At 48.3% G+C, this 23915-nt stretch overlaps 1 protein-coding gene and 1 pseudogene across 2 annotated transcripts in view; one reads left to right on the forward strand and one right to left on the reverse strand.

The window, feature by feature from the left end:
* The window catches only part of COL8A2 (collagen type VIII alpha 2 chain), a 154477-nt gene that overhangs the window by 124957 nt on the left and 5605 nt on the right, over positions 1–23915 (forward strand). For both annotated transcript variants that reach the window (XM_066639087.1, XM_066639088.1), the window contains one exon: positions 7910–8091. In XM_066639087.1, the coding sequence (XP_066495184.1) occupies positions 7932–8091 (160 nt within the window). In that variant the 5' untranslated portion in view covers positions 7910–7931. The remainder of the gene's footprint in view (positions 1–7909; positions 8092–23915) is intronic.
* LOC136661930 (5S ribosomal RNA) lies at positions 16982–17101 on the reverse strand (annotated as a pseudogene).

A 23915-nucleotide genomic window follows, 5' to 3' on the forward strand; every position in this document is an offset into this window, starting at 1 on the left:
GCAGTAGCGGCAGCAAAGGAAAGGCCAGCCTTGCTTTGTGCAAGGCTTTTCATAGGCCTTGAGCTATTGCAAGACCTGCATTCATTCATATAAGTTCATCTTTAATGTATTCATTTAGGTAAACTTATGTAAATTTATTCAAATTTTAAATGTAAATTAATTCTTTTTTTTCCCCCGGCCCCCGACACAGTGTCAGAGAGACGATGCGGCCCTCCTGCCAAAAACTTTGGACACCCCTGGTTTAGGCCATAGTATGTCGTTCCCATCCACCACAGATACTTGTTTCTACCCCCAGGGGGCTCAAAAGCAGCTGTGATGGGTGCATTTGGAAGGTGGAAAGCTGGAAGAGAGGGAAAAGTTAAGCTTTCTCACCCAGGCTGTCTGAGCAACTGCTTTATGTTTAAAAATTTTTTACATGGGGAGGGCAAGATACATGGGATGAGCATGGTGTGTTGTTTGAGCCTTGAGAATCAGCGCTTGCTCTCCCACGCTGCATTCTCAAGATCTGCCATTGATTGCTGATGCATTTCCAGAACCAAGATGGACTGATTTACACACTTGGCGGACACGGTCCTCTTTTTTGCTTCTGCCCAGTTATAACCAATGATGAGGAACAGGGGCGGGTTAGGAGTCTAACCTGAGCCGGGTTTACACCATGGCCTTCCACCCCAACCCCCCCACCACTATCCCCCTTCCCCAACTCACACACAGATCAGGGTCCAGTTTGCAGAGGAACCTCTGGGCCCATGCAGTCAATGGCTTGTTTTTCACACCCAATTGGAGCTGATTTATTTCTCCCTGGGGTGTCCTGGGAGTTTGCCACGGTTCAAGGCCAGCTCCCAATGAGCTTGTCTTCATGCTGCCTTTCCACTCTTTTCTGTACTCTGGCAGAGTGAAGTATCGAGTCCCAGAGAGGAGACCGTGCAGTGCGCCAGATTCCCATCTGACAAGCTGCCAGGGTCCGTTTGCCTTGATGTTCCATTTTGCTGGCAGAGGTTTGCTGGATGGCCCCCTCCGCTGTCCTCACAGATGGAAAGGCACACCCTGTAAGAGAGCAGAGAGCCCGCTTCAGGCTTGGTAACCCTCAAGAATGGCAGGAAGGCACCTTGACCCAGAACTGGATGCATCGTATTTTGTGTGCGGTGCAGGGACCGGCTGCATCTCACCCTCGAAGGCAGCTAAGGACTTCTTTTCATGGGTTCCAAGACCACAAACCAAGATTGTGTTGTGCATTCGACACATCCCCAGTTGTCCTATGGAGAATTGGGTAACTGGCTCAGATTTCTACATTCCAAGAGTTTCTAGGTGCAGACTGGTCGTGAAGGCTACAGCATTTGGGGCTCTTCGGTCTAGAAAGAAGGTGCCCAAGTGGGGGAATATGATTGACAGCGCAATTCTATCTTGCGCTGGAGCAGGCAGACAGGCAAGGACTGGTGCAAGCGTATTGTATGGCATATTGTGTTTTTTGAAGCAGGTTGTCGCATCAGAGGCATGCAAGCTCCATCCCTGTCTTGGCTTTTGAGCCCAGTTGATGCTCTGAGGGGCTCTGTCCATTGTGTGTGTGTGTGTGTGTGTGTGTGTTCTGTCTTTGGGGGTTTCAGAGAGGATGCTGGCTTTGATGAAATAATATTTCATCAGGATTTGTTTAAAGGGTGAGAAGAAGCCAGTACTGAAGGAACTCAGCTGTCAAAATAGGGTTTCTGTTCAAGAAAAGCCTCCGTCGGTTGTTGATTTTCCTTACCTGATATGACCTCAGTGTGGGAGGCTCTTAGTCAGGTTTAATGAAAATCAGAGTGATTTTTTGAGAGGAAATGCTGTGCTAGGAGGAACCTCAAGACCTGGGTTCAAATACTCAGCCACCAAGTGAACTAGCTGACCCTCTGAGCATTCCTCTCCCACAGCTATACTTACCTAACAAGATTACTGCAAGAATAAAATACCCAGAGCTGATGTGTGTGTGTACATACACAAATTATGCGTATGTGTACCTATGGGCTACTGTAGAGCCAGGATCAAAGAGACACTGTGTGGTGTCTATTCTCTAGAGCAGTGATTCTCAACTGGTGCGCAACAGCACATTGGTGTGCACCAAAGGTCCACAGGGTGCCACAGGACTTTGGAGCATAGTGTTGAAAATTGCTGAAAAAAATCTTCTGGGTTCTGCGGCTCTGTTTCTAGGGTAACTGTCTGTAGTAATGAATGGTCTATCCCTCTTCCTCCACCAGGCAGAATGAATTAATTATGACAGTTGTCCTTGTTTAAAAAAAAAATTGCTGCACAAATCACAAAAAAAGTTTACATAATATATACAGTCAGCCCTCGGCGTCTGTGCTGCTTCCAACCCAACCTGTATTATGGATATGATTCTGAAAAATTATTCTGAAGAATTCTGAATTTTTAAAATTTGATTCTGAGAAATTCTGTTTTTTTTCAGAAATTCTGAAATTTCTGAATTCTGAAATAAATTTTGATTTTTTTTTTTTTACCCCTGCTTGAATTGTGAGGCTTGAAGCTACAGCTTCTTCAGCTTATGCCTAAACCCAGCTTTGAGTGGGGATCAGGAATGTGGTTAACCTTCTTTTAAAGCTGCCCAAGCCAGTGGCTGGTCCCCTTATTTGGGGCAGCAAATTTCATGCATTGTTTGAAGGATGTCCTTTTGTCCACATACCACCTGTCTGTGCCATTGGATAATCCTAAGCACTAGTATTCTGAGAGAGGGGGAAAAGCCCCTCTGCCCACACCACACACAACTGCATCTTTTTCCTAAATGAAAAAGGCCTGACTCCTTTAGCCTGCTGTCAGAGGGAAGATGCTCCAACACTGTTAAGGGATCATCCCCGGGACTGCTAGTAATTTATAGCCTGGATAATAGAAGGCCCTGAAGCCTTGGCCTGACTGAGCACAGCACGGCATCTTGGGAGAGGATGATGCAACATCTGGTGATGCATACCAGGTGACTGTCACCTATATGTCACCCCATGCACCATCAGAGTGACTTTGCACCTTTTGGCTCACTCTGATTGACTGCAGCTCATATATATTCCAGCAGGGGCAAGCTGGGTTGTGGGAGATGCAGAGTGGAGTTTGTGCCGAAGGCTACGTCAGTGTGATCCGTGATTCGTGTGCTATCTGGACTGTTGCTGTTGTATATACTGTACATAGTAAAGAGGCGTTTGGTGGAGGACCTCTGCCTTGTGTCGTCTTTGTTCCCGGGCATGCCTGCGCTCTGACCTTGGGAGATAGGCAAGCCGTGCAGCCGGACAGCGGCTAGCTGTGTGAACGTCTATCCAGCTCGCAACAAACACCCTGGCCATTTTGGTGGCCTTCATCTGCAACTGTTCCTCCTCTATAATATTGTTTTGGGATATTACCGAAGAGGGCTGCAGGGGGAGTGGGTTGCAGTGGCCACCTCTGCCAAGACCTCAGCCAAGCCCTGAATTGTCCTCTTCTGCTCCGGCGCAGAAGAGGGAAGTGCAGTTGATAAAGGGGGGCTGTCTTGGAGGCAGTCGTGGTCGTGGGTTAGCAAGGAAAACTCAGGTCACGTTGAGTTTCTCCTGGGGGTCCCTTGCCGTGTAACCTGAATACACCCCTGTGTTCCCCTGGCTTCCTCCTGAGCCGTTTCTTCAACAGTTTGTGCTGAGAGGCCTGGCGAGTCCCAAAGGAAGCCGCTGGGGCAAGCCCTTGCACTGAGACGATCAGGGACGCGGCTGTCGCCCCAGACAGCAATGGCCTGGGTAACGGCAGGCGCGCGCGAGAACGAATGGCGTGAGACGTCATGCACAGCAGAGAAGGGACAGGGCATGTTTGCTGCCGACCTCTCCGAGCACTGCTAAGCCCGCATAGCACTCAAATCACTTCCATGTGGGGGCTGTTCTCCACAGCCACCCCCTTCAACCTCTTCTTCCTGAGTTCATGGTGTATTTCCCCTCCCCCTTCCCTTCTTTTCTGCTGTTTCAGTGAAATCAGTCCAGGAAATTCCAGTCGAATCCAACTGAAGAGTCACCCTCTTCATTCCTTCCTGCGCAGGAAAAGCCGAGGTCTTTAATTTTTATTAATGGCGATTGCGGCTCAATTAGCCCGTGGCGCTTTTGGTGTTCTGCATCATTAAACCTGTCAGAAAATAAACCGTCCTTTGCTACGCACAGGCCTCGCTCAAAGCCAGCCTCGGAAAAAACGTTGCAAGCGGGAACTCTGTGTTTATGGAAGAGCCTGTAATTTTACACAAGTGGGCACTTGAGCCCGAATCTGGCGTTACAGCTTGTCATAAGCAGTCAAAGCTCCTCATAAGTACTTGACCAAACAAACTCCCATTGACGTTTCAAGAAGCACCACGGCAAGAATTACTAGTGCTGGCGGAGAGCCGGACAAGAGAACTGGGTCTCTGACATACTCATTTTTCAAGCAGCCAAACACTACAGGGCTTTTTCACGCCCCCTCTTTAAGGCAGAGGTGGTGGCGTAGCTGGAGTGGGGCAGAGCACTTAGGCTGGCAGCAAGGTGGGCAAGCAGCCCCTCCCTTCGAAGCCATTCCCGGCGGGAGGGCAAAACAGAGCTGTACGGCACTTCAGCACAAAATGGTGCTGTTCTTTGCTTCCCCCCCTTTTTGGTATCTGGTTTCCCACCTGTCTGCACTGCAGATGGAAGCGATCTTGACCTCAGCATGAACTGCACTATCCAGGGAGGCTTGTAAAAATACCAGGGTTCTCTCCCAACCCCTATCGCTTTTTCTTTCAGTGATATGGATGGAAAGTGGACCATCGGAAGCTGTGAAGTGGCCTGTCCCTGAAAGCACCTGAAGCAGCCATTCCATGTGGAGGACGGACAGGGGCACCACCTCCATCCAACCAACCACTTTTGGTCGGAGACAGAAGAGCAAGTGTGGAGCAGACTGAAGTGGTGAGCTAGAGGAGTGGAGACGCTCTAGCCACCAATCTCTTCTGCTCCGCACTTCCTTTTCTTCTACATTCCCCTCTTCATTCTATCAAAAGGGAGTTGGAATGGCAGCGGTGGCAATCGACCTGCCACCGGGTGGGGTGGTCGCGTCTGGTGCATTGCCGCAAGTGACAGCCGGTCCTGGCCAGTTGCTACAGTTTTGAGGTTCCAGGGGCTTTGGAGATTTGTGGTTGATTCTTTGGAGATTCAGGGATGGAAAAGAACTGCTGGATGGATGGAACTGCTGGAGGGATGGAAACGGATCATGCTGCGATCCGTTTTGACGTGCACGTTGGGGGAAGAATACCAGGCAAATCTCTAACAAAAACCCTTGACTTCCGACGGGCGGACTTCCCTCAAATGAGGAGGCTGGTTAGAAGGAGGTTGAAAGGGAGGGTAAAAAGAGTCCAGTCTCTCCAGAGTGCATGGAGGCTGCTTAAAACAACAGTAATAGAGGCCCAGCAGAAGTGTATACCGCAAATAAAGAAGGGTTCCACTAAATCCAGGAGAGTGCCTGCATGGCTAACCAGCCAAGTTAGAGAGGCTGTGAAGGGCAAGGAAGCTTCCTTCCGTAAATGGAAGTCTTGCCCTAATGAAGAGAATAAAAAGGAACATAAACTGTGGCAAAAGAAATGTAAGAAGGTGATAGGGGAGGCCAAGCGAGACTATGAGGAACGCATGGCCAGCAACATTAAGGGGAATAATAAAAGCTTCTTCAAATATGTTAGAAGCAGGAAACCCGCCAGAGAAGCGGTTGGCCCTCTGGATGGTGAGGGAGGGAAAGGGGAGATAAAAGGAGACTTAGAGATGGCAGAGAAATTAAATGAGTTCTTTGCATCTGTCTTCACGGCAGAAGACCTCGGGCAGACACCGCTGCCCGAACGGCCCCTCCTGACCGAGGAGTTAAGTCAGATAGAGGTTAAAAGAGAAGATGTTTCAGACCTCATTGATAAATTAAAGATCAATAAGTCACCGGGCCCTGATGGCATACACCCAAGGGTTATTAAGGAATTGAAGAATGAAGTTGCAGATCTCTTGACTAAGGTATGCAACTTGTCCCTCAAAACGGCCACGGTACCAGAAGATTGGAGGATAGCAAATGTCACGCCTATTTTTAAAAAGGGAAAGAGGGGGGACCCGGGAAACTATAGGCCGGTCAGCCTAACATCTATACCGGGTAAGATGGTGGAATGCCTCATCAAAGATAGGATCTCAAAACACATAGACAAACAGGCCTTGCTGAGGGAGAGTCAGCATGGCTTCTGTAAGGGTAAGTCTTGCCTCACAAACCTTATAGAATTCTTTGAAAAGGTCAACAGGCATGTGGATGCGGGAGACCCCGTGGACATTATATATCTGGACTTTCAGAAGGCGTTTGACACGGTCCCTCACCAAAGGCTACTGAAAAAACTCCACAGTCAGGGAATTAGAGGACAGGTCCTCTCGTGGATTGAGAACTGGTTGGAGGCCAGGAAGCAGAGAGTGGGTGTCAATGGGCAATTTTCACAATGGAGAGAGGTGAAAAGCGGTGTGCCCCAAGGATCTGTCCTGGGACCGGTGCTTTTCAACCTCTTCATAAATGACCTGGAGACAGGGTTGAGCAGTGAAGTGGCTAAGTTTGCAGATGACACCAAACTTTTCCGAGTGGTAAAGACCAGAAGTGATTGTGAGGAGCTCCAGAAGGATCTCTCCAGACTGGCAGAATGGGCAGCAAAATGGCAGATGCGCTTCAATGTCAGTAAGTGTAAAGTCATGCACATTGGGGCAAAAAATCAAAACTTTAGATATAGGCTGATGGGTTCTGAGCTGTCTGTGACAGATCAGGAGAGAGATCTTGGGGTGGTGGTGGACAGGTCGATGAAAGTGTCGACCCAATGTGCGGCAGCAGTGAAGAAGGCCAATTCTATGCTTGGGATCATTAGGAAGGGTATTGAGAACAAAACGGTTAGTATTATAATGCCGTTGTACAAATCTATGGTAAGGCCACACCTGGAGTATTGTGTCCAGTTCTGGTCGCCGCATCTCAAAAAAGACATAGTGGAAATGGAAAAGGTGCAAAAGAGAGCGACTAAGATGATTACGGGGCTGGGGCACCTTCCTTATGAGGAAAGGCTACGGCGTTTGGGCCTCTTCAGCCTAGAAAAGAGACGCTTGAGGGGGGACATGATTGAGACATACAAAATTATGCAGGGGATGGACAGAGTGGATAGGGAGATGCTCTTTACACTCTCACATAATACCAGAACCAGGGGACATCCACTAAAATTGAGTGTTGGGCGGGTTAGGACAGACAAAAGAAAATATTTCTTTACTCAGCGGGTGGTTGGTCTGTGGAACTCCTTGCCACAGGATGTGGTGCTGGCGTCTAGCCTAGACGCCTTTAAAAGGGGATTGGACGAGTTTCTGGAGGAAAAATCCATTATGGGGTACAAGCCATGATGTGTATGCGCAACCTCCTGATTTTAGGAATGGGTTAAGTCAGAATGCCAGATGTAGGGGAGGGCACCAGGATGAGGTCTCTTGTTATCTGGTGTGCTCCCTGGGGCATTTGGTGGGCCGCTGTGAGATACAGGAAGCTGGACTAGATGGGCCTATGGCCTGATCCAGTGGGGCTGTTCTTATGTTCTTATGTTCTTAACTGGGAGCGGCACCCAGAAAAAAATGCTTGAGGGGAAAATTTGACCTTTCCCCCCACCCATTTTTAAAAATTTTTTATTTTGCTCAAAAGCCCCATGGACAGTGGCGTAACTAGGGTACTGGGCACCCAAGCTGGCCACTCAAAGCAAAGGGTATAGCTGGCCTCCACCTCAAGATCCCAGAGGGAGGCCAGGTCTACCAGCTGCTCAGTGGTGGATTTGACACCCCAGGTGTACTTGACACCCTATGTGGACCGCACCCCACCCTTCCTATGCTTCAGCCAGTGGATCAGCCCTGAAAGTCTCCCCAGTGATTCCACTGTCCTTTTTTTCTCTCTGCAGACAGACAGCTGTCAAATCCACAATGCTTCCTGAAGTGACCCTGTTGCTGCTTTTGATGGTTGGTGTCTCCACCGTGACTGGAGGGGGAGCCGGCGGGGGCTATGCGCAGATCAAGTACATGCAGCCTGTGGTGAAAGGACCCCTTGGCCCTCCGTTCCGGGAAGGAAAAGGACAGTACCTAGGTAAGGAGCATTCAGGGGTACGCTTGGATATAGGAGAAACGGGGAGGTTGAAGAATTTGGTGCGGGAAAACCACCACTTTCATCTCTCCCTTATTTAAAGCCAAAATGGTTCTTAGCCTAACCTTCCAGTCTCTGCCATTGAGCCTTTCCAAAAGGGCAATCTTGTCCCTGCCTTTTCTCCTAGAATGGCAGCCATAAAAGTCAGCCATGGAAAAGATGCTTGATTTCTCAGGGCAGTTGCTAGGTGATAGAAGGCAACCCTGCTGGGACTCCCAGTGATGGTTGCTAGGGGACAGCGCATGTCATTCTGACTATCTCACAGTGGTTGCTAAGTGTGTGTGTGGTTGGGGGGGGAGAGTGTGTCTTTCTGGCTAGCCCAGAAGGCCAGGAGGTTGTGGTGCTCTGGCTCCATTCATGACAGTGGTTGGCTTGGCCACAGAATGGCCGTTTGTCTCATGATAGATGCTAGGCAACAGGGAGGCCGAAACCTTCTCTGTCCCTGTTGGAGGTCAGTTCTCTAACATCATGGCAGGGTCAACCTGTGATTATTGTGCTCCATCTCCCCCTGCTCCCAGCTCTCGAAAAAGGAAGAGGAGAATGGAACAGGAGAGGAAGTGAGGAAGAGAGTAGTGGGCTAGAGCACAGATGAGAATTGGAAGACACTCTAGCCCACCGTTCTCCTCTCCTCCATACTTCCATTTCCCTCTTTGAGTCCTGGATGGCGGTAAGAAGAGTGATGTCCGGTATACCTCCCAGGAGATCTTGTGCCAGCACTGGTTGCTGAGGACACACACGACAAGGAGAGTTCTTAGCACCATCACCAAATTAAACCAGTGTCATACCAATACCAGCTTGCGGCATTGCTTGCAGTATTTGCTTAAGAGTTTACTTCTGCAATGTGGATCTTCCGTCTGTTGAACTTGTTTGCTCCAGAGTTGACCGCTTCTAAATATGGAACTTGGCCACCCACTAGCCCTTGCTCTTGCCAGATGCAGGTGCACAGATTATGCTCCATGAATAAACACGCTCACATGGGAAAAATGCCAGTTCCCAGTCCCGTTTGCATAAGCAGAGGTTGTAAGAGGACTGATTACATGGCCACATCAGGCTGAGGCAAGGCAGTGTGGTGCAGTGGGTGGAGTGTCGGACTGGGGAGACCTGGGTTTGAATCCTTTGCTTTGGACAAGTCACTCCCTCTCATCCTTGCCCACCTTCCAGGAGCGTTGTGAAGACAAAATGGAAGAATTCTATATAATGGCAAACAAGGCAGGCTCCTGAAAATAACCGCGAGAGGGAATGTGAGCATCGTTTTAAAGGAATCTGCTCGTTTCCTGCCGAGAACCGAAGGCTGGCAAGTGTGGGGCAGCCTGGCGCATTTGTTGCTCATGCCTGCTGACTTGCTCTCCTGTGTAGAGGCCCCCTCGTGTCTGTGTGTGGGCTCCAAAAGGGGACTCCATCCACAGAGCTACGGCTGCACAAGTCTGAAGTACGGGAGAGATGCTATATTATACATATATAACGGTGCTATGCACTGTGGTGCAATCTATAACCAAGGAAAACAGTTCACCTTTTGTTTCTGCATGACTCCCAGCAGCCTTTGTGGCCCTGGAAGGACTTGCGTGGGCGCTGAGAACAACGTCTCTGTTTGGAGCGGTCCCTTTGATTGGCCGGCCCTCGCGTTCATGCAGGTGTTGGTTTGGAGAGCAGGAGCCCTTTGGACAGGAAGCCCGGTGTGCCTTTTGATGGAGAACAGTGCAGCCAGGCAGGCCACCCAGAGAGGAGGGGAAGCGGGGGCCCAGGCTGGCAGGGCTGTGCTTCCTGCCGCTGCCTCGGTCCTTGGGTTTTTCCTTTCTCTTGGGGTACCGTCTGGGGACGACTACAGTGAGCAAGAGCATGCTGAGCAGAATGGGTCTGCAATACAAAAACCCTTGGAGGGAGGGATCTGGCTGGAAAGGAGAGGTTTGGGTCTGCTTAGCTAGCAGCACTTGATAGGGTCAAGGTGTCCTGGTTTGGCCCCTTCTACGTTTTGGCCTTACCCTGTACCACGTGGCCTGGCTCACTTTCTCAAAGCATTTGGAAGCTGTGCTCTTGACGTGATATGCCTGCTCCGTGGCTGTTCAAGAAGGCGGCCTCCTTTTAAAATCCAGGGAGCAGGAGGAGAGATTTGCCAAGGGATTGGTGCTCTCAGGAGATTGACCTTGTCTTCAGAGCCTTTGGGGGAGACTTGGCCAAATCTTGTGGGATTTAAGTTCACATCTGCAGGTGGCAACCTGTCCGCAGCACACAGGCAAGAGGCTATGCTCAGTAAGAGCATCAAGATTTTGGCCCCTGCATACAAGGCCCCTCGAGGGAGTCCCATCCCCATTATTAAATCTTCTGCTCTGCATCCAGGCTGCTGATAACAAAGCCAGCTAGAAATCTCTGGGCCTGTAAACACACTCGCTACTGTTAGAAAACTTAAATTAAGAAACGTGGCACTGTCCGTGTGGGTCAATGGTAAATATTCTGACTCTGCCCCGAAGCAAGGAAGTTGCATGACAGCAGCAGGCTTGCGGGGGAGGGGGGGTGCTGCTTTTTCAGGTCACATGGTACACAAGATGACAATTGATGCTCTCCAGCATCTGTGCAGCTGGACCGGAAAGAGGTCAGCCCAGCTACGGGAGAGATAATCACTGCTGGCGGATGTGGCTGGCAGCACTATAGTAAGCCCAGCCAGGTCTGAGGGGCTGACATCAGATAGAAGCTGGAGCCAACTAGGAGAGGTCAGGGGTGTCCTGTGGGGGCTGAATCACCTGGCTGAAGGCATAAGCAGGGGGAGCTGGAACCTGAATGTTGGAGGGCATCGATCTGGAGGCACAGCAGGGCCCAAACTTGGGATCTGCTTGGGATCGCCAGGTGTCTGCAGAGTGAGGGCTGCCAAACTTGTGAGTCGCGTCTGTATGAGTCGAGTTCCCATCTCTGCCTGCCTGTCTTGCAAAGTGCCAGGAGAATGACATTTCCAGCAGACCAGTGGTTGGTGAGAGGACATTTCACCCTTCTCTGGCCAGCTGCTTTCCCCCTCTAACTTCCCTTCCCAGCTGCACTTCCCCCAGCAAGAGTTCCAGACCTGAGTTGGGGGGGGGGGGAATAAAGCACTAGGCAAAGGGAAGGTTAAGCATATTCCTCCCACCTGCTGTTTCTCCGCGAGAAGTTATGCCCAAGATATGAAGCTGTCAGGTCATTGGGCCAAGTAGGCCACTAGTATCTGCACTGACCAGCAGGGGCTCTCCAGGATTTCAGATGTGGGGGTCTCTCCCAGCCCTTCCTGGAGACAAATCTAGAGGTCAAAGCAGGGACACCCTCCCACACTTCTGTGCAAAGGAATAGTAGTGGCCAGGCCTTGAAGGTATGTGGCAGAGGCAGCATGAAGTGGCCCTTAGTCATGCATTTGGAGGGGCAGAATCTCTGTCAGGTAAAGGGAATCCTAGGAGAAGACTGGCTGACCAAGGAAGTGGAACCTAATGGTTAGCACACATGCTCCCTTTCTTCTCACTTTACTGGACCAACAGTTGAACTGAAGGGCCTTAGTAGTTTGCATCCACTGCCACCATTCCAAGCTACAGAGACCAAGCCGGGGGGGGGGGCTGATTTGGTGGGGAAGGGTGAACCCCAGGGTTGTTTTTTTAAAATTAAAAACAATACCCACAGTAGGGACCTGCAAAGCGAACAGATGCAACAAAGAGCTGCAGTAACCACTAATGCCCAGCGAGGCCTGTAGGCAGGATTCTAAAGGTGGTGGTGGGTGACTATTTTTTCAAGGGGGGGTAATGATGTCAGGTACTTGTATTGAAAGTGCCTATATAATGCCTATCTAGTATAATGCCTATTTAGTGCCTGTGCAACACCTATCTAGTGCCTATCTAACACCTATATAATGCATATCTAGCACCTATATAGCGCCCATATAGCACCTACTTAACGCCTTTCTGATGCCTATATTGCGCCTATTTAATACCTATCTAGCACCTATCTAACACCTATTTAGCGCCTATCTAATGCCTATCTGGTGCCTAACACCTACATAACACCTATCTAGCGCCTATTTAACACCTATATAATGCCTATGTAACACCTATATAGTGTCAACACCTATCTAGCACCTAACTAGTGCCTATAGAATGCCGATCCAGCACCTATCTAACACCTATTTAACATCTCTATAGCGCCTAACACCTATATAGCGTCTATTTAACACCTTACATAACACCTATTTAACGACTATATAGTGCCTATCTAACACCTGTATAGCGTCTATTTAACACCTATATAGCGCCTATATAATGCCTAGCTAGCACCTATCTAATACCTACATAACACCTATATAGCGCCTGTCTAACACCTATATAGCACCCAGATGCCTATCTAGCGCCTATCTACCTATATAGCGTCTATTTAACACCTATCTAGTGCCTATGTAATGCCTATCTAGGACCTATCTAACACCTACATAACACCTATGTAGCGCCTATCTAACCTATATAGTGTCTATTTAACACCTATCTAGTGCCTATATAATGCCTATCTAGCACCTACATAACACCTATCTAGCGCCTATCTAACCTATATAGCGTCTATTTATCACCTATCTAGCGCCTATATAATGCCTATCTAGCACCTACATAACACCTATCTAGCGCCTATCTAACCTATATAGCGTCTATTTATCACCTATCTAGCGCCTATATAATGCCTATCTAGCACCTACATAACACCTATCTAGCGCCTATCTAACCTATATAGCGTCTATTTAACACCTATCTAGTGCCTATATAATGCCTATCTAGCACCTACATAACACCTATCTAGCACCTATCTAACCTATATAGCGTCTATTTAACACCTATCTAGTGCCTATATAATGCCTATCTAGCACCTACATAACACCTATGTAGCGCCTATCTAACCTATATAGCGTCTATTTAACACCTATCTAGCGCCTATATAATGCCTATCTAGCACCTACATAACACCTATCTAGCACCTATCTAACCTATATAGCGTCTATTTAACACCTATCTAGCGCCTATATAATGCCTATCTAGCACCTACATAACACCTATCTAGCGCCTAGCTAACCTATATAGCGTCTATTTAACACCTATCTAGCGCCTATATAATGCCTATCTAGCACCTACATAACACCTATCTAGCGCCTAGCTAACCTATATAGCGTCTATTTAACACCTATCTAGCGCCTATATAATGCCTATCTAGCACCTACATAACACCTATCTAGCGCCTAGCTAACCTATATAGCGTCTATTTAACACCTATCTAGTGCCTATATAATGCCTATCTAGAACCTAACACCTACATAACACCTATCTAGCGCCTATCTAACCTATATAGCGTCTATTTAACACCTATCTAGTGCCTATATAATGCCTATCTAGCACCTACATAACACCTATCTAGCACCTATCTAACCTATATAGCGTCTATTTAACACCTATCTAGCGCCTATATAATGCCTATCTAGCACCTACATAACACCTATGTAGCGCCTATCTAACCTATATAGCGTCTATTTAACACCTATCTAGCGCCTATATAATGCCTATCTAGCACCTACATAACACCTATCTAGCACCTATCTAACCTATATAGCATCTATTTAACACCTATCTAGTGCCTATATAATGCCTATCTAGCACCTACATAACACCTATCTAGCACCTATCTAACCTATATAGCGTCTATTTAACACCTATCTAGCGCCTATATAATGCCTATCTAGCACCTACATAACACCTATGTAGCGCCTATCTAACCTATATAGCGTCTATTTAACACCTATCTAGCGCCTATATAATGCCTATCTAGCACCTACATAACACCTATCTAGCACCTATCTAACCTATATAGCGTCTATTTAACACCTATCTAGCGCCTATATAATGCCTATCTAGCACCTACATAACACCTATGTAGCGCCTATCTAACCTATATAGCGTCTATTTATCACCTATCTAGCGCCTATATAATGCCTATCTAGCACCTACATAACACCTATCTAGCACCTATCTAACCTATATAGCATCTATTTAACACCTATCTAGTGCCTATATAATGCCTATCTAGCACCTACATAACACCTATCTAGCGCCTATCTAACCTATATAGCGTCTATTTAACACCTATCTAGCGCCTATATAATGCCTATCTAGCACCTACATAACACCTATCTAGCACCTACCTAGCCCCTATATAGCTCCTTAAAAATAAAAATAATAAAAGCCACAATGACAGAGGAGATGCAAGCACTTGGAAAGCAGCCTGACTGCTGGTTTGCCACCTTGTGTGCTGGTGGTGAGAGCAACACCCCCGGCTGCAATGTGCAGGTCTAATCCTGGTGGGGGGGGCAAGGATGGGGCTTGCAAAGGCCTTGGATACGGCAGTGTGGCATTGCCTGAGCATCCTCTCAAGGGGAAGGGCCATCGCGCACTGGAAGGGCACCTGCCAGGCATTCAGTGCCTTGGGTTCAATCCTCAGTGTGTAAAGGTAGGGCTGGGTGCGACCCAGAGCATTGCTGTCAGTCAGTGGGCACAAGATGGAGCTAATTGGGCCCAAGGTCTGGCTCAGGATAAGGCAGCTGACCACATATGCATAGAACTTGTAATGCCCAGTTTAGAAAATGAGGTCTAACCACCTGGCAGCTGAAGCCTGACTGCTTGCGCCGTTCCCCTGGAAAAGGCGCATCCGCTCAGTGAAAGCATTTGCTGCAGAACAAGATGTTCCAAGCATCTCTGCAGCGTGTGTGTGGCTGCTCCAGCATGACCACTGAAAGCGCCCCGAGCATCTTCTCCGAGGGGCACGGAAGCCAGCAGAGGAGACGGGCCCCCCTGGCATGTGACGTCCCGCCAAACCGAGCGGCTTATCCAATGTTTCCATCGGCACATGTGGTCTTGAAAACAAGCAGACAAAAAGCCCCGACATGCAGCTTGAAAGGGAGTCGAGGTCTTTTTTCCCCCCCGCTGCCTTTCCCAGCTGTTGTGAAGTTCTTATCTGAACTCCAGCCAAGGAGAACAAAATGAAGCACGAACTCCGGCCCAGCTTGACTGAGAAGGAACGCTGCTTGGCTGCTGATGGGCTGAGATTCAAGGATGTCTCCGTGCCAGGGTTTATGTTTCGCTGCCACTACAGTAGGCTGAGCATGTGAAAAACAGCAGAATGGCTGGTGGCTTCCCTCCGAGTGGAAGGCAGGTGTTGTGCCCAGCAAAAGGGTCCAGGGATTTTCAACCAGTGTGCCGTGGCACATTGATGTACCGCAAAAGGCCCGCAAGTGTGCCACTGGAGTTACATAAGAACATAAGAACAGCCCCACTGGATCAGGCCATAGGCCCATCTGGTCCAGCTTCCTGGATCTCACAGCGGCCCACCAAATGCCCCAGGGAGCACACCAGATCACAAGAGACCTGCAAGGCTTCCTGGGAATTGTAGTTAAGAACATAAGAACAGCCCCACTGGATCAGGCCATAGGCCCATCTAGTCCAGCTTCCTGGATCTCACAGCGGCCCACCAAATGCCCCAGGGAGCGCACCAGATAACAAGAGACCTGCAAAGCTTCCTGGGAATTGTAGTTAAGAAAATAAGAACAGCCCCACTGGATCAGGCCATAGGCCCATCTAGTCCAGCTTCCTGGATCTCACAGCGGCCCACCAAATGCCCCAGGGAGCACACCAGATAACAAGAGACCTGCAAAGCTTCCTGGGAATTGTAGTTAAGAACATAAGAACAGCCCCACTGGATCAGGCCATAGGCCCATCTAGTCCAGCTTCCTGTATCTCACAGCGGCCCACCAAATGCCCAAGGCTTTTGTTCTGTGTCTACGGCAGTGCTTTCCAACCATTTTTCATCTCAAGACAATCTGTGAAGGCACTAAAATTGCCAGGGTCAGACACCATCAGACACACCGTGCTGCAAGTGGTGGTGGTGGTGTCACATTCTATATTGACCCTACTAATAAATGGCTCTCCCCTAAACTCACATGGCACACCTGTGGATGCTGTGGCACACTGTTGAAAATTGCTGGTCTAGGGCAACTGTCTGTAGTAATATATGGTCCGTCCCTCTTCCTGCACCTGCTCTTTCTACTTCCTCCCACTCAGCTGGCAGAAGAAGAGGGACAATTTGATTTTATACTACAGACAGTTGCTCTAGGAACAGAGCTGCGGAACCCAGAAAAGTCTCCCAGAAGCCAGAAATGACATCACAAGAGTTGAAGACCATGGAGAAAACCATGGAGGTCAGTATGCTGGGAGAAAAATAAACATTGAAAATCACTGCTTCAGGTTGACATGTAGCACTTTCCTAGTACAGGAATGCCCTGGTATCCCCAGGGGCTCCATTCTGGAACCTCCCGCAGTTAACATGGATACCAGGGAATGCCCCACCTTGCCTCCGGAGGGGGCCTGTGGACCTGATCCGCGGATAACCCCTGCTAACTGGATAAGAGGCACTTTTTAAGTGGGTGGTGGTTGGCAACCTTCAGTCTCAAAAGACTATGGTATAAGCCAGGAGTGCTCAATAGGTGGATCGCGATCTACCGGTAGATCGCGAGGCAAAATGAGTAGATCGCGGAGCCCTGCCTCTCCAAACTGTTAATATGTCAGTTTCGTCTAGTGACTAGAGGAAACTGACATATTTAGCTGACACTAAACTGAAACTGACACTTTAGCTGCTCTTCAGGCATGCAGCAACAAAACTGACGAAACTGACTAGACTCCAGCAGGGGATCCATACATTAAAGGGGGTGTCTGTCAGACGCTTCCTTCCCCCCTGGTAGATCTCCGGGCCTTGCTGGGTTTCAGAGTAGCTCTCGAGCCAAAAAAGTGTGAGCACCCCTGGTATAAGCCTACAGCACCCGGTATTCTCAAGCGGTCTCCCATCCAAGTACTAACCAGGCCTGACCCTGCTTAGCTTCTGAGATCAGACGAGATCAGGCATGTGCAGGGTGACAGTTGCTCTTTTATTTAGCAGGGGGAGAGTAACTGGCCCTCCTCACCCCAGCAGTGTCTTTTCTAGTGACTGTCTGCTACTGTTGCATCTTTTTAGATTGTGAGCTCTTTTGGGACAGGGAGCCATTAGTTTGTTTGTTTGATTTTCTCTGTAAACCACTGTGTAAACTTTCCGTTGAAAAGCGGTATATAAATCCTGTTAATAAATAATAATAATAAGTGAATCTGAAGTTGCACAGATCCGCCACCCACCCCCACCTCTGTATTTCTTGGGAACAGTTGTACAAACAGCTGATGTCTGACAGAACCCACATAACAATAATACCATCTAGTCCACAATTTACGCATAAGGATACCAGAGGAGACCTGAAAGCATCCTCTCCTCCTACAGTAGCCAGCCCTTATTTAGTAATAGTAATAATAATAATAATACAGGCATTAGTTAGTTAGTAGACCTTTAATGGCATAAATACATCTATAGCAAATTCTACAAACAATAACACCAAAAAGCGTACAGGTATTTATATACCACCTTTCTTGGTCTTTGTTCAAGACTTTATTCAAGGCGGTTTACATAGGCAGGCTTTTATTTAAATCCCTTATTAAATAGGGATTTTTACAATTGAAAGAAGGTTCTTTCTTTCAAGAACCACTACATTCAGGTGTTTCATTCCGATCTGGCTTCACATTCTGGCCTCCATCCTCCCGCGCTCAGAGCAGATGGAAGAGCTCGGCTTCAGCTTGTCAGCTGCTTCAAGGTCGCACGGTGCCGGTGGCCTCGAACCGGCGACCTTGTGGATGTTATCTTCAGGCAGACGGAGGCTCTACCCTCTAGACCAGACCTCCTGCCCAGTAGTAGAATGAGAATCTGTCAGAAACCCCCCAGAAGTGATGTCATGACTGGAAGTGACATCATCAAAAAATTTTTTAACAATCCTACCCACACTTACCCAGGAGTAATTCCCATTTACTATCATTGTTAAAAGAATATACATAGTAGCTTGTTAAAAGTACAGGTCTGTCACATACCAATGCAGTCGCATACCATGGTAGTATCAAGTCTAATCTATTAAATATAAAATATTGAAATGAATGGGAACCCACCTGAAATTGGTTCGCATGGGTCCCGACCCACAGTTTGAGAAACACTGACCTAGAGGAATACCATTACACCTGAAGGCAGGAGCACCTTCAGGATTTTGCCACAGTCCATCAAGGCTGTTCTCTTAATGCAACAGCGCCACCTAGTGGGTGTGCCAGAAGTGGGCGGCCTTTCAATCTCTCATGCTCTCTTCCAACAGCAAAGGTTCTCAAGAGACACTTCTGTGCAGGAGAGTCTTTTTCCTGGTCTACTTTTTAGGAGACACCTTGGGGTGTCTCTGGCAATCGAGTGTGAACTGGGCCACACCAGCTGCACAACATAGGAAGTCACTCCCCCCCCAATACTGAATTCTGGGGATAATGAAATCTGTGGGCACTGCTGCAGTTACTTACCTGGGGGCTGTACCTGGCCCGCCAGAGGTTGCATGTGGCCTCCCGGCCTCCTCCAAAGCCTCCCAGACATGACTGCTGGTGAACAAGAGGTTTGTGCTGGTGAACCATAAGTGCCTTCCAGCCGCATCCAGGAGGCCTTCTGACCCATGGGAAGGCTGTGTGCAGCCTGCCCGCACCTCAGGACACCACCCAGGCATACCCAGAAGTCATTTCTGGTCATATCCAGGAGAACCTCCACATCTGCAGATACTCAAATCCATGGGTGCCAAGCCTTTGGAGAAGGAGGGCTCACTGTACGAGTAGTTACCTTTCCTCCTTTCTTGGGCGTTTATAGGATAAAATAATGTTGCTATCACTATTTTGGTACTGAAATAGTACATTCTAGGAAAAGCTGAACAACTGCATTGTTGTGGACTGTGCGGAACGGACGAAGGGTCAGGACTCACTGAAACAGTGTGAATTCACAGGTTGGCTTAACACCAAATAGTGATGCTTTGCATTTATGTCTTGCTTGTGATTGTTCTAAGTAAAAGGCACCTTTCAAAGGAAGCCTGAAGAAAGTTTCCCATTACCAGAGATTCCCAGGTCTTTCTTCTCTAATCCAATAAAGTGCTCTGGATGAGCAGGGGATTCCCTTTATGGCAGAAGCTCCTCTCAGTTGCTTTTCCCAGTGTCTGGTTTAACAGGAGGCCAGTGGCTCATACAAGGAAACAGGCCTTCAAGGAGATGAATTATCTTTTCACATCTGAAATAGTTAATAGTAAAAGTGCTGCTGCAGAGGCCAGCTGGAAAAGTTTCTTTTTCTTCTTTTTTTTCTTTTTTTCCTCTTAAAGGTTTGCATGTGTAGACCTTGTTCAAAATGGGAAAATGTTGATACTTTTAAAACGGAGCTGAGACTTTGCTTAGAGTTCTGCTTGGGATCTTTGTGATGTCAGTAGGAGATATCTGTGCCAGTGTAAAAGTTAAACATATTGACACTTTGTGTAAGAAAAAGTAAACCCTTCCCCGGGACTGATGATGGAAGCAGTATTTTTGCTGAATGTGTATATTCCAGTGTTTCTCAAACTGTGGGTCAGGACCCACTAGGTGGGCCACGAACCAATTTCAGGTGGGTCCCAAGGATGATCAGGGGGCTGGAGAACAAGCCTCATGAGGAAAGGTTGAGGGAACTTGGCATCTTCAGCCTGGAGAAGAGAAGGCTGAGAGGGATATGATAGCTGTCTTCAAATACCTAAAGGGCTGTCATGTGGAAGAAGGGAGTAATTTATTCTCCACTGTCTCTGACAGTAGAATGAGAACCAATACTGCAAGAGAGGAGACTTCGATTAGACATCAGGAAAAAATTCCTGATGGTAAAGGCATATTGTCGACAGAGGTGGTGGACTCCTCCTCACTAGAGATATTCAAGCAGAGGCTCGACAAGTACCTGTTGGAGATGCTCTAAGAGGATTTCCTGCCTAAGTCAAGGGGTTGAACTAGATGACCTAGTAGACCCCTTTTCCCCTGGGGGCTGGGGATAAGAATAGGCCCTCAGTTTGGCTGTACTTGTCGTAAGAGGCGACTAAACAGCCGCCGTGTAGATGGGACTCATTAGCCTGGGAAGGCAGCTCATCTGAGAGAAGGAAAACTCTGATCCCAAACCTCCACTGCCTTGTGGCTACATCCAGTTAAGGAAAAGGCTTCAGGAGTCAACCTCAAGGCAAAATCCGGAGCCGGAGTCCCTGAGGCAGTTCATGGCTGAACACAGTCACGTTCTGGCAACTCCTGCGACGCCGCTGGAACCAACCGTATTGGCCTCTGCCTTTCCATTGGACCATTCCAGCGACGTGGAGAGGGGGGATTTGCTGCATGGGAAACAGTCTATCCTCCATATCTACTTTACCCAGGCTTCGCGCACTGGAGAGGACACTGTTCCAGAACCACCATTCAGAGCGATACCATAGTCTTCCAAGACTGAAGGATGCCAACCAATAGACCCCTTCCAACTCTATGATTGGCAGTGGTGAGGTTGCTTGTGGTGCCTCTTTCCAGCCCCAGCGATCGCTCCTTCCAGCCAAGAGAATCCAGTCCAGCAGTCCCTTCACCCCCCGAGGCCAAAGAAGTGCGAGGTGGAAAATGAGCTGGGAAAGCAGGCAGAGCAGCAGGTTGCTGGTCAAAATGTGTTGGCGAGTCAGATACAGCCAGCCTGGGGACCCTGGGTGTAGATTAACAGACCAGTGACAATTCCATCTTCCTCTGTGAAAACGACAACAAAACTCCAGTGTCTAGCAGGCTGTGAAGAACCATTGGATGCTGGAGAAAATACTTGTTTGCATTAAGAAACCTTGCTCAATACCCATCCCTGCTTTTTCTTTCTTGGTGGAGGAAGTTATCTTCAGGCCTCAATGGGAGGGTATAAAAGCCCCACACCCTCGCCGTTCAACACAGGCTCTGTGTTTGCAGCGAGACAGGGTCTTTTGAAATAGGATCACACGGGAGGCCGCACTGTCCCACTTTCCCCTGCAAGCGTCCCCGGTTTGGTTTTCCTGTCTGCTTTCTTGGCTGGCTGGAGGCTGGCAAATTGCATCTGGTATTCCCCCACCCCATTTCTTTTCCTAAGACTGGGCTTTTTATTTTCTTTCATCCTCGTTCCGTCAGCTTGTAGGCCTGACTGTTTCCTTGTTCCGATGACCTAGAAAACTAATTCTTTGCAAACCGTCGACTCCAGTGCAAGAACATATTGAAATAATTTTCTTGGGGAAGGCATTTTACTGGCTGCTGAAATAACTCTTGCTTAGTACATGAGCTTAAACTGTTCTCTCTCTCTCTCTCTGGCTGTGTTATCATCATGGCAGCAAGTGTTGCCTCTGGCCAGACACCCATGTGACCCTGTTTGGGACACTGGATGTAGGCACCCCCCAGGGATACAGATAAGCATCAGAGGTTTCCATTAGCCAAAGAGAAAACAGCATCAGTGGTGTCCAAGCACTAATTTTTCCAATTTAAAAAAATAAGATACCCCCCCCCAATCTCTTCCACATGCTCACCTTAATCCCCCCCGTGGAGGGGGCTGTTCTGTCAGTGCCATCTGGGTCAGCTTCGACCCATGTGCAGTTAATTTACTGAAATAGTTTCCCATTGGCAAATGGAAATAGTTTAATGAGGACCAACACTGCTCTGGAGACATGGCATGTCTTTGAAGAGAAGGTATTGATCCCAACACTGGATCAGCATAAGCCATGAAGTATATACAGGGAAGCAGACACAGCACTCCTGGATCCACAAAGAGCTTATAAAGGCTCAAGAAATGACATTGCTCAGACTTTCTTAGGAGGCCAACTATGACAGTCATGGGTTCATAGAATTAGAGAGTTGGAAGGGTCCCACAAGATCATCTAGTCCAACCCATCCAACCCCAAATCATCCCATAACATCTCCAGCAGGTGGCTGTCGAGCCCCTGCTTGAAGATCTCCAGGGAATCCACCCCTTCCCTCAGCAATCTGTTCCACTGGTGAATCGCCCGGGCTGTCAAGAATTTCTTCCTGTTGTCCAACTGGAATCTTCTCTCCTGCAGTTTGTATCTGTTTGATCTAATTCTATTTTCAGAGACAGTCGAGGATAAATTTGTTCCACATGAGGCCCTTCAGGTCTTTGAAGAGCACCATCATATCCCCTCTCGGGCTTCTCTTCTCCAGACTAAACATGTCAAGCTCCCTCAACCTTTCCTCATAGGGCTTGTAAAACCTCTGATCATCCTCTTCTCTGAACTCCCTCCAGTCTGGTTGCATCTTTCCTAAAGTGCAGTGCCCAGAATTGGACACAATACTCCAGGTGAGGTCTGACCGCTGAGGAGTAAAGTGGAACCACAACATCTCATGGCTTGGAAGCTAAAATTGTGTTGGCCTTTTTTGCAGCTGCATCGCACTGCTGACTCCATGTTCAGCTTTGTGAGCCACTGCAACTCCAAAATCCCTCTCACGCGCTGACTGTTGACAATACCTGTGTCGACCGTACCTGGTTATTTTTGCCTAAGCGCAGACCCTTGCGTTTGTCCCTGTTGAACTTCATCCTGTTTGTTTCAGCCCTTCAGGGTCTTCCTGAACGCAGGATTTTTGTCATGTTAATAAGCAATGAGTTTGGGGTGGGAGCAGGGGGTCTTTGTTCAAGGCCTTAGTACAGTGATTTTCAACCTTTTTTCATCTCATGGCACACTGACAAGGCACTAAAATTGCCAAGGCACACCAGCAGGTTTTTGCCAATTGACAAGGCACACCATGCTGTTGGTGGGGGGCTCACATCCCATATTCACTCGACTAATAAATGACCTTTCCCCAAATTCCTGTGGTACACCTGTGGACCGCTCGTGGCACACCAATGTGCCATGGCACAGTGGTTGAAAATGGCTGCCTTGGTAGCTATTGGAGGTCTTTGAGCTTTTAGCTCCAGCACCCTTTGCTACATCAGCTTCTGTGGATGCAGAAGTCAGCTGTCTTAGGGCCCAATCCTATTCAATTTTCCAGTGCTGGTGCAGTTGTGCCAGTGGGGTTTGCGCTGCATCCTGTGGTGGAGGGGTAGTCACTGGGGCCTTCTTAAGTTATGGGAACATGTGTTCCCTTACCATCAGACTGCACTGTGGCTATACCAGAGCTGGAAAGTTGGGTCGAACTGGGCCCTTAGCCATCTTTTCTTATTTATTTATTTGCAGTATTTACATCCCGCTTTTCTTAACCCTAATGCAGCATTTCTCAAACTGTGGGTCATGTAATGCTGCCCCATCAGGCTTTTCACCTTAAAAAAAAAAAGTAAGAGGTCGGCAACCCGGAAGTTTGACATCATCACATCACTGCCAAAACTTCCGGCTTGCCAAGCTCCACATTGAAGGTGGAGTGGGAACGTTCTCAAGCTAATGGGTAACTCAAAGCAGATTACAGAATAGTTAAAACACTAAAATGCAGATAAATATATAGTGTGTATAATCATAATAATGAACACCACCACCTAAGAGCTCATTAAAATGACTTCCATGAGGAGTAGGGTCGCAGCTTGGTGGTAGACCAGGTGCTTTTCATGCTAGAAGCCCCACATTTGGTCTCCAGGTATGGTTGAGAAAGACCCTGAAGCCCTGGAGGCCGTACTTAGCTGACGGTCCACTGGTTGGCCTCAAGACTGAGGGCACAATCCTAACCAGGTCTACTCAGAAAGTAAGTCCTATTTTGTTCAATGGGGCTTACTCTCAGGCAAGTGTGGTTAGGATTGCAACCTAAGGCAACAATCCTCTCCACACTTTCCTGGGAGTAAGCCCCATTGACTATAACGGGACTTACTTCTGAGTAGACCTGGTCGGGATTGTGCCC

The sequence above is a fragment of the Tiliqua scincoides genome, chromosome 10 (assembly GCF_035046505.1).
Source record: "Tiliqua scincoides isolate rTilSci1 chromosome 10, rTilSci1.hap2, whole genome shotgun sequence".
Classification (NCBI taxonomy): Eukaryota; Metazoa; Chordata; class Lepidosauria; order Squamata; family Scincidae; genus Tiliqua; species Tiliqua scincoides.